Source organism: Orycteropus afer, unplaced genomic scaffold, assembly GCF_000298275.1.
Source record: "Orycteropus afer afer isolate SDZICR_OR568_19922 unplaced genomic scaffold, OryAfe1.0 scaffold00120, whole genome shotgun sequence".
NCBI classification, from domain to species: domain Eukaryota; kingdom Metazoa; phylum Chordata; class Mammalia; order Tubulidentata; family Orycteropodidae; genus Orycteropus; species Orycteropus afer.
This window is the reverse complement of record NW_006921707.1, coordinates 7,097,166-7,108,727: the sequence shown is the minus strand read 5'-3', so window position 1 is coordinate 7,108,727 and position 11,562 is coordinate 7,097,166. Positions and strand designations below refer to the sequence as shown.

The 11,562-nt window shown below is 41.7% G+C and overlaps 1 protein-coding gene across 1 annotated transcript in view; it reads left to right on the top strand.

Annotated features, from left to right (window-relative positions):
• The window catches only part of ZNF827 (zinc finger protein 827), a 211,940-nt gene that overhangs the window by 93,209 nt on the left and 107,169 nt on the right, over positions 1–11,562 (top strand). The window contains 2 exon segments of the mRNA XM_042781433.1: positions 5,903–6,142; positions 8,517–8,574. Of these exon segments, the coding sequence (XP_042637367.1) occupies positions 5,903–6,142; positions 8,517–8,574 (298 nt within the window).

Genomic DNA, 11,562 nt, shown 5'->3' with positions numbered 1-11,562 from the left:
TTCCGAGGAGTGGCTGGTGGGTTTGAACTGCCAGCCTTCTGGTTAGCAGTCAAATGCCTTAGGCACTATGCCACCAGAGCTCCTAAGTTAAGAGTGGTGAAGGTATGTATGTGTTTGGTGCTTTTTTTGAAGGTTAGCAGTTGTCATTAGAAAGAACAGAAAGTACTTCATGTAAATCATACTCAAAATCATCCCAAGTAGATTTTTAAGATTAAGTTCATCAAATTACAGTGGTGCAAATAATCAGGTGCTTTTTAATCCTGGGGCAAAGCTGGGGACATGGGGTAGGGGTGGGGAGATAAATAATAGAGTTTCTTTCTACTTTGCATTTTATGATGAGTTTTTTTTTTTTTTTTTTTAATTGAATGAATCCCTTTCTAGTATTCCTTTATGTTTGTCCTCAGGCCTTGGAATGATTTGCCTATGCAGGGCTCTCAGGCATCATTATGTACCTTTGACATTGACCCCACTGTTTCTTTTCCAAATACTATGTACTTTGGGAGCTCTGGTAGCACAGTGCCTAAGGTATCTGACTACTAACCAGAAGGTTGGTGGTTCAAACCCACCAGCAAGACTGGGGAATCTACTTCTGTAAAGGTTCTACCACCTCAGAAACCCAGTGGGGGTCGCTATGAGTCGGAATTGACTCGACAGCAGTGGGTTTTTTTTTGTTTGTTTGTTTGTTTGTTTGTTTTTAATGTACTTTGGGGGACTAATAAGAGGGAAATGTGTGTTGTGTTGGAGGTCAGGGTATCTGGCAGGTCACAAAATCCCTAGGTGGGAGGCTGGTGCTCAAAAGAAAACCAGATGGACTAGAGGTAAAGGCAAAGAAGCTAAGTATGTAACTTGGAAAGCTTTTTTTATTCTTTGTTTTTGTTGTTGTTTTGTTTTGTTTACCATGACTGAATCAATGAATTTCATCTGTATGAGTTGCTTCAGAGACATGCAGAGAGAGAGCAGCTTGGCAGGAATGGAGTGGGGGGATCTAAGTGAAATTTAACAGTTGCCTGCAGTTTAGTTGCTGATGAAAAACAAACAGTTTTCCCTCAGAAGCATGTGTAATATGTCAAGAAGAGAAAGAACAATTAGCATGTTTCTTACATAATATCTTCTTTACAGCATTCTATAAGTTTTAATCATTTAATTAAAAATGTTCTTCTGCCTTCTTCACTGCTAGCCTATAAACTATACATGTATTTGACTTTCACTAGTCTCATACTAAGAGGCCCTGGTGGTTCAGTGGTTAAAGCACTTGGCTGCTGTTCTGGTTACCTAGTGCTGCTCTGATGAGAATATGCCACAAATGGGATGGCTTTAACAAACAGGAGTTTATTCTTACAATTTGGAGGCTTTAAGTCCGAGGCTCTAGGGGCTGGGTGAAAACCCCTCAGCCTTGGGCTTCAGCTCTGCCTCCAGCTCCCGGCCCACTAGAGCTAGAGACATTTCTTCACTCAGACAGCTGCTGGCTGCTGAGGCTGCCAAGCCCAAGGTTGACAAGTAAAAAGGCACCGTCCCAATGTTACCAAACCACATGGCAGGCCATTAATTCAAGTCCATTGTAAGTCCCAAAGTCGGCAGAGCATGGCAGGCTGCCGAACAACGACATGGCTACATGCAGGGTCCAAGTGTGTCGTAAGCTAGAGACCATTCCCCAAGGCTTCTGCTTATATACAGAAAGCAGAACACATCCCTAAGTCAGCTACTCAACTGCTCACAGTAGATTCCACCATGGAGTTGATTACCAGTCTCATCATGGGGAATACTACATCTAGCTGCCCAGCCACTCAACCAGGCCCAGCCAAGTTGACACACAAACTGAACTACCACAGCTGCTAACTGAAAGGTCAGTGATTTGAATCCACTAACCACTCCATGGGAGAAAAGACCTGGCAATCCGCTCCTGTAAAGATTACCAAAACCAAACCCACTGCTGTCAAGTGCTGTCTGACTCATAGCAATCCTCATTGGGTTTCCGAGGCAGGGAATCCTTCTGCAGAGTGGCTGGTGGGTTTGAACTGCCAGCCTTCTGTTTAGCAGTCACATGCCTTAGGCACTGTGCCACCAGAGCTCCTTCTGTAAAGATTTTTTTAAAAAAATAAAAACTCACTGCCGTTGAGTCGATTCCACTCATGGCATCCCCTCCTTGGGATTTAATCCTTTTGGATTTAAGGCCTAGCTGTATAATCCAGGATGATCTGATCTTGACCCTTAACTTAATCACATCTACAAAGACCCTTTATCCAAATAAGGTTACATGTACAGGTTCCATTAGTTAGAGATGCCACTTTGGAAACCCAAGGAGGGGTCACTGTGAGTTGGATCTGACTCTACAGCAGTGAGTTTGGTTTGGTTTTGGTTCATAATTAGAATACAAAAAAAAAAAGAAAAAAAAAAAACCTCAATGCCATCAAGTCAATTTGACTCATAGCGACCCACATTTGGTTTCCAAGGTGGTAAATCTTTATGGAAGTAGATTGCACCATCTTCCTTCCATGGAGCAGCTGGTGGGTTTGAACCGCCGGCTTTCTGGTTAGCCATCAAATGCCTTAGGCACTACGCCACCAGAGCTCCTTATAGCTAGGATATGGACATATTTTTTGGGAGGCCCTTAACCAGTCCACTGCATCTGTCTGCCTACCCACCTACCTACCTAGAGAAGTACCTGAATTGTAGAGTTAACATGCTCAACCGCTAAACGCAAGGTTGGAAGTTCAGTCCACCTGAGGTGCCTAGGAAGAAGGGCTAGGTGACCTACTTCTGAAAAACCAGCCATTGAAAACCCTATGGAACACAGTTCTACTCTGACACACGTGAGGTCACCATGAGCTTAAATTGACTGGACAGCAACTGTTTATATCTATCTAGAGGAGTCTTCTTTTTGTTTTATCTTCTGGAGTGCTGAGTACATGGTGGTGTTACTCATAAGTGTTTATTGATTTGGAAGTGTGGCCTTATTTTAAAGCAGTCCAAATTAATGGCTGGGCTAATTATCCCACCTTGTCGCAGAGACGTTCTGTCATTTAACTCTAAGGAACGTATGGATATAAAGATGCCTTGCCAAGTGAATGTATGTTTCAGACCAAAGACCAGATTTCAGTCTCACCTAAAGGAAGAACAGTCAGTAAATTGGGCCTTTATTATAACATGTAAGATGGCTGTTTTTTCTAGGTGTTACTCCCTGGGCTGCAATTAACTTTGCTTCCTAGGTGGTCTTTGAGTATTATTAGCTCCCAGCATGGTGTAAAAGTCACAATTGAACTGACCCTGTTTATCCTTTATTAATTTAGGAGCCTTAGAAGAGAGGGAAAAAATGATCAGAGCTTTAAACATAGAGGGAGAACAATATTATTAACATGCTTGCTCTTACTTGGGTCACAGAAAATGAGTAAGTTTGGAAACAGAGATCTATCATGTCTTGTGCTAGACAAAAGGTTGGAAGTTTGAGTCTTCTTCAAGTCATCTCAAAAGAAAGGCCTGTGTTCTGCTTCTAAAGTATCAGTCATTGAAAAGCTCATGGAGCACAGTTTGAGTCTGATACATGGGATTGCCATGAGTCAGAATCGATTTGATAACAACTGGTACTAGTGTTAGGAGCGCTGGTGACATAGTGCCTAAGGCATTTGACTGCTAACCAGAAGGCAGGTGGTTCAAATCCACCAGCTGCTCCTCGGAAGGAAGGTTGGGCAGTCTATTTCCGTAGAGATACTGCCTCCGAAACCCAAGGAGGGGTCGCTATGAGTCAGATTTGACTTGATGGCAGTGTGTTGTGTTGTTTTGCATTGGTATTAGTAGTGTTAATTCTGGAAGTGGTGTGTTACAGGGAAGAGCCACAGAAGTGGTCAACAGACACCAGTCAGGAAACCCAACTTCTAGATCTGGATGCCTGGGCTCTAGGCCCAGTTCAGCTGCCATCTGTATAACCTTGGACTAAGAAAAAATTACCATCAGATTAACTCTAACTCATGGTGACCACATGAATGTGAAAGGAGAGTTGTGCTCCATAGAACTTTCATTGGCTGTATTTTCTTTTTTGTGATTTGGATGAAATTTTGCAAAGCAAATTCGTTTTACATTCAACAGTTTATACATGTTTTGTGCACTGATTATAATCCCCACAATGTAACAGCTCTCCTCCCAGTTCCTCCCCTGTGATCACCCTTTCCCTGTGTCCTTCCCGCGTATGCATTCCCACCTCCCTGGATTTCTCCCTGTGTGAATACTGCCCTTCTGATCTCACATGGTTGATTATTTAAAGAGTGCATCTCCCTGGTGTAGTTGTTCAGCTTGTAGGCCTGTCTGTTGTTTAGATGAAAGTTAACCATGGGAGTGGATCCAATTCCAGGGTGACTTGGGGCCATGTCTCAGGAGTTTCGCCAGTGTCCATCTGACCAGTAATCCTGGTCCTTTTTATGGTTCCCCCCCCCCCGCCGTTGTTGTTGTTGTTCCACATTTTTCTCCCACTCTATCCAGGATCTCCAATTTTGATCCCTTTCTGAGTGGTTGGTAGTGGTAGCTGGGCACCATCTAATTCTTCTGGTCTCAGGATTGTAGGCTGAGGTTTTCATGGTCCATTAGTCCTTTGGACTAATTGTTTCCATGCTTCTTTGGTTTTCTTCACTCTTCTTTGCTCTGGATGAAGAGAGACCATAATTGCATCTTAGATGGCTGCTCATAAGCTTTTTAAGATGCCAGTCTCTACTCACCAAAGTAGGATGTAGAACAATTTTTTTGTGTACTGTGTTGTGTTGGTTGAGCTTGATGTGCCCTGCAACTGTGCTTCCCAGCCCACAGGTCCACCAGTTTACTCCCTCAGAGTGTTAGTTGTGGCTAAGAAGTTATTCTAATTTTGTCCCCTGTTAGCTCTATACTGCATATGCCAGAAACCAAACTCACTGCCATCAAGTCAATCCCAACTCATAGCGACCCCTGCTTGGGTGTCTGAGGCAGTATATCTATGGAAATAGATTGCCCAGTCTTCCTCCCAAGGAGTGGCTGGTGGGTCGACATTTTTATAGCATGTATAAATATGCATGTAGGAATATCATCTGCCTAACCTGTCATGGATATATTCACTTTCACCTACCTATACCTGATCTTCTTGTCTGTCTGCTTAAGGTATCTACCCATAGATTAGTGTTTGCTATTACTGATAATGCAATATTGTGTTTGTAGTAGTATTTACCTTTATTGTCTATACCTCTTGTGTACCTCTCCATGTCTTCCTGTTTCCTCAGTGATGCTGTGCTGGTCATATGCTTTTATTATATTGTCAATGGCTGATTTTTTCAAAAAAGATTACTAAAAGCATGTCTTCTGAGGCACCCTGGATGGACTTAAACTTCCAACTTTTCAGTTAGCAGGCCAGTATGGTAGTCATTTACACCTTGGACAAATCACTTAATTTCTTAACTTTTTTTTTTTTTTCAGTTGAGCTTCACTTTCCTTCTTTTTCAGGAAATCAAATGGGTTAAATTAGTAGCTTTACAGACTGTTCCACATGCCAAGGTGCTCTTTCCTAAACTGCTTCCTGACTCACTTCTATTTTTTTAAATTTTTTATTTTTTTTTTAATTGTGAATTGGGTGAATGTTTACAGAACAAATTCACTTTGCATACAGCGGTTCACATACATTTTGTCTCATAACATTGACCACAGTTTACCACAATGCAACAGCTCCCCTCCCACTTCCTCTCCATAGTTACTTCTTCCCTGTGTCCATCCCTCCATGTACTCCTGCCCCCTGAGCTCAGGAGCAGCCCTTTCTCCCATGATTGTTCTCTCCAAGGAGTGTATCTACTTGCTGACTCAATTCTTACAGTTTTTTCTGTGATTAGAAACTGGGTTTGGTTCAGAATTAAGAAAACTATGGTGTTTTTGTTTGTCTTAATTCATCTGTGTGCAGCGGAAAGCTACAAGGAAATGCAGATGGTGAATATTAAAGAGGAACCCATGGAGGTTGACATCCAGGACTCACATGTCTCAGTATCACCCAGCCGGAATGTTGGCTATAGCACTTTAATTGGACGGGAGAAGACTGAACCCTTACAGAAGATGCCAGAGGGCCGAGTGCCGCCAGAGAGAAACCTCTTCAGTCAGGATATATCTGTGAAGATGGCGTCTGAGCTTCTCTTTCAACTTTCAGGTAAGTTTATATGCAGAAACATTACGGTCATTGGAAGCAATTGGAAGGAAAGCCATTCTAACAAAGTTAAAACAAACAAGCAAACATAAAACTGCATTATAGGATTATTTTTAGACGGAAATAAATTTTGTTACTTTAAAATGGGCACTACCACCCAGACTAATGGTTATTAAAGTGTTGCCAATAGAGTCCCTGCCAAATTTTTTTAAATAAATAGTTAAGAATCACTTGAAATTAGAACTCTATTCAGTTCTGTGCAAATGATCCCTATTGAATGGCTAAACATCTCACCTCTAATTTTATTTAGGCAATTGATCGGATTAACAACTTTTTTTTTTTCCTGGTAAATGTGCAAACGATAACTTCAATTTACTCCAACAGTGAGTAAATTACCAGGAATTCCAAATTAGTTGTGGTCTGAATTAATGAGATTTTACTGTATCTTGCCAGGAAAAAAGACCGAAAATAAATAAGGAAGAGGAAGAGCAAAAGACTAAAGCATGAGGAAAAGTCCAGCTATAGTTCGATTTTTTGGTTTTTTTTTTTTTTTTTCTTTTTAGCCTACTAGAACACTTTCTATGAACCAACTTTTTCTACATTGAATACTTGGAATTTGAAAGTTCATTAATTACCAGCTATGTGTCTTGATAGAAAAGTCCAGGGTCCTACTACCTAAGTTTTTCCCCTTGTCAACTCTTTTAAGACACGTTCTGTTTGTCCCCAACACATTTCATATGTTGCTGCCGTTGAACCTGATTGAGACAGATGATACAGTCACATAAAAGTTAGAGATAAAAAATATATATTCCTTGTTCATAGTCAATCATTGGTCTACATATTGGCTCATTGGTTCACGCATCAGTAAACTTCATTACTAATGTTTGATCAACTCTGTTTTTGTTACGGATAATAAATTAAAAACATCCGTTAGATGCCTCATTATTTAAATGTTCTTGTGTCGTCCCCTCCCTCACTCCTAAGAAAAATACCAAGAAAGAACAAAGAGGCTGGAATCTGTGTGCCATCATTATAGCCCAACTTCTTATTGGCTTAGCAGCACACGCCGTAGCTGGGTAGCTATCAGATGGCGTTGAAAACAGCAGCTTCAGTCCATGTTTTCAAACAAGGATTGCACTTGTACAGATCAGTGCAGTAGTGGAAAGAGTTAAGTCCGTAAATTTGATAGGACATGTAGATCTTTGCAAGTTCCAAAACAAACAGACTGAAAGCAGTGTAACTTTGAAAAGTTTTAGCAGTTAAGATTTGCAAAAGGGAGACTGTTGGTGTTCATTTTGGACCCTGTGTCTAACAGTATGTTATCACCATCTCCCATCAGCTAAAAACTTTGTGTCTGAGAGTTCTCACCCTGGCGCTGTCTCTGACTGCCTGGGTGACCTCAGGCAGGTCACTGAACCTAGATTTCCTGCTCTCTGAGGGAATACTGGCTGTGAATCCAAATCCATTCTCATTGTCATTGTTGAGCAGACAGAAAGGAACCGTACATGCAAGCATGTGCACAGTGGCTACAAACTAGTATTACAAAGTGTGGGGCAGATGTTGTAAGTCTTTGTTTAAATTTTTTCCAAAAATCTGCCAGATTAGGAGCGTTTTTCACTTGCCCTGCAGTTGAAATGTGAAACCCTTGGAGAGTTGGCCAGATTTTCTATAGATACTTAAAAGAAGCCATTGAAAGCTGAGATAGTCAGGGCCGAATCCTAGCATTTGAACTGGATTGGGAAGGCCAGGGTTCAACTTTTGTGTTCTTGAAAGCTAATTAAATAATTTCTGACAGCTGGTAGACACAGACCTCCAGACAGAGTAAGAGAAGGGTTTACCTTTTCTTGTCGAATGATATTTTTTGTCCCTGGTGACATTTATCAGAATGAGCACTTTGTGACTGCAGCACGAAGAGGTCTTATGGCTGTTTTTATATCCCCCCTCACAAAGGGGCCTAACAATACAGAATACTTAAAGGTTGTCATCAAAGTTAGAAGTGGAACAGTTACAACAACTGCAGTTTTCATGCTGAATCCGAGGAAAGCAGAATTTTTCAGCTGGGAAAAGATAGCGTAGAAATAGCTGTCTTTGTGCACAAATCTATATGTGGGTGTATTTACATGTACTTCCTAAGGTCTGATTAAGGTCAGACAACACACTTGAAATTTGTAATTAACTGTTTCCCTTTGATTGATTTTTAATGACATATTTTTGTGAATGCCCTCTATTTGCTTTTAGCAATTTTCTTTACCACTAAGATGTTTCAAAAAGAAATGAAAAATTGACTCTCCTCAGCCCACAAGAAAAACATTGGGTGTTTCTGCTAAGTTGGTTGAGAACTGCCTAAAACTGTATGTTTTATTCTTTTTTATTACAGAAAAAGTGAGCAAAGAGCACAATCACACAAAAGAGAACACCATCCGGACCACCACCAGGTAGGCTGTCTCGCGGGGGTCCCCTCAGGTCACACTCTGTGTGGGCCAGTAGGCCCCGTATCACGTGTTGACTGTTGTTTCCAGACCAGGTTCCCACACTGGGTTCCAAGAGGTCACGCCCCTCACCACCATTATGTACTACAACTTCGTTTGGTGAGAACAATACAGAAAGCAAGGACGCTGAAGGGGGAAGATCATTAACATTAATTAAACATGTGATAGGTGTCGCTGTGATGGAAAATTTTCCATTTGTTGTTGTTTTGTATTCCTTACGATATTTTGAGAAGTAGACATTATTGTTGTTATCCTCTTTGTAGAAGTGTCTTGACCTAGGAGTTTAAGCAGGTGGCACAGCTGTGTTTGGGAGCTGGGTTCCTATGGCAGGAAAGCCTCACCCAGTAAGTAAACCAGGGTCTTATCACAGCTGTGCTCCTAACTAGCTCTGTGGCTGTGGGCTGATCATTTGACACCAAGGATATCCCAACTTTTCACCTCACAGCATAGTTAAAAAATTAAAAAAAGAAAAAGCAGAAGAAAGGTAATGCTTACAAAAAATGGCCAGAAAACTGATACCATTCACAACTATGAACAAGGAAGTTCTCCATTTGACAAAGGCAGTTTGAGGAGATCAGCCAAGGTAGATTGCCCATAATCGGCCATTATGAAGGGAGAAGGATCTGCCATGCTGCTCACACCCAGCCTGGAAGGCCACCCAAACAAGAACAAGATCCAAGGAGTAAAAACCCCACCACTGCAGAAAGGGAACCCAGGGGGTATACAGCCATCACCTTTGAATGACCCTCCTTCGCCCTCAGCCCACCCTCTACAAGATATGAGGTCACTGTGCTGGATGAGCACCTAAGAGCTGTAAGAGCTAGCCGAAAGCTCCCAAGGAGTCTGAGTCAAGGAACTTTGTTTTTCTGAGCAGTTGGAGAGATTCTTCCTGATGGTAGTGGTTGATTGGCTTTGTGGGTTTTTTTTCCAGTAAAAGACAATTGATGCTTTTCTTTTTGATACATTATGAATTGACTTTGGAGCAGCTAACCTTCATTTGAGCCTGAACCCAGGCTTTATTGCTATTTTTTTTTTAATTCTGTTAGTTGGAATTTGGGAATTCTGGTAGCATAGTACCTAAGACACCAGTCACTCCTCGGAAGGAAGGTTGGGCAATCTACTTCTGTAGTGGTACCGCCTCAGAAACCCAAGGAGGGGTCGCTATGAGTCAGATCCAACTTGACGACACATAACAACAACAACAACAACAGCAGTTGGAATTTAGGAATATCAGATGTCAAATAGTAATTAAAACAGATCCAGCTTGCCTCACAGAGGATTTATGTAGTATTAGGGAAAGGAACCCCACTCTAACAGAATAGAAGGGTGGTCTCAGGGTGGTCTCAGCCTTGTCTCCAGATACAGAGAAACATGTGAGAGCCAGAACTTCATGAGACTGCCTGGTTTTTCTAGATCTGACAAGTTTTCTGCCTTTGACAGGGTGCAGCCTTACCCATTTTGTATCAGTTGTTTTAGTGGAAAATAGTTTTCCTTCTCTAACAGGTTTCTGCCTTATATAAGTTCTAGTTGTCACAGGTTTTACTGTTATAAGTACACAGATGGAAAACAAGACTGGTGTAGATGGTTTTTGAACTAAATTGGCAAGTGGGTCTGAGGGTAGAAAGCTATTTTGACTATGAAGTTGTATACACAAGTAGGAGATAGGAGCCATCTTATATCCTAGCTTACCTTCTTCTACATGTAATCCTAATCAGTCAATACACTCGTGCCCATGAGTCTAAACACTGATGAAACTGGCTAAATTGGTAGACATTTAAAGGCAACAGTTTTGAAAATAATAAAGTTCATTTTAGTTTCATCCATAGGATTCTAGAAGTGATATAGGCCAGGTTCCCTAGAAGCAGAGGCCAAGATGAACATTCGTGTGGAAGTACTTGATTGAGAGGGTGCTCTCAGAGCCTGCAGAGAGGAGATGGATGAGTCGATTCCAATTCATACCGATCCCTTACGTGTCAGAGTAGAGCTGTGGTCCATAGGGTTTCTACTGCTGGGACCTTTTAGAAGCAGATTGCCAGGCCTTTCTTGTGAGGCACCTCTGAGTGGGTTTGAAGCCCCACCTTTCAGTTAGTAGCCCAGCACTTAACTATTTGCACCACCCAGGAATTCCCTGATGGGTGGCAGTAGAGGGAAAGAAAAGGAAGGAAGCAAGGATATGGTTTTAGCTGGATTCTAGCTTCAGCCTGACCTCATGGGGAGCTCTGGAGTGTCAGTTGCACCACAGAGTGGATCCTGCTTAAGGTAGGGGCATGAGCTTTTTGGACCCCCATATCAGTCACTGGCTGTAGGACACCACCAGCAGGAATGTGTGACCTCCCAGGTAAGGGGGCTCCAACCGGAAAGGGCAGTTCTTCTGACTGTTGGCTACCAAGGCCCACAACAACCCATGGGTGGGTGCACTAGTGTGGTAAAGGAGGTGTGGGCAAGGCCAACAGCACCTCCTATGGAGGTTTTCAGCTGGCTCTTTAATATTACTTGATAATATTTATATCCAGAAAGATAGGCTTCGAGACCATGTTATTTTATGTTTTTCAGGATTCTCAGGGAAGAGGAAGCTTGAGCTAGCTTTAAACAAGTCATCATATGTGCCTCATATTCCCTTGGCTAGAGCCAGATAGAGCATAATTATAGGATAGAAGAGAATTTTTTCAACCATTTGGCAAAAATTAAGCAATCCTTAAATTCTCTCCTAGCTGGGAGATTATGAGTAAGAGAAATCCAAATCATATCTTTTGCCCAAAGCAAAGGAAGACTTGCTTGTTGCAAGTTGCTGGCATACTATGTAGTACTCAGGAGTCTGTTGCAGAATTCTTGGTTTACAGTTCTTCTACAAAAATCCTTGGTGTGTTTTTATTTTCCCTTTGAGTATGCAGCTTGCTTAATTAAATTAACCTCAAATACATCTTTTTTTAACCT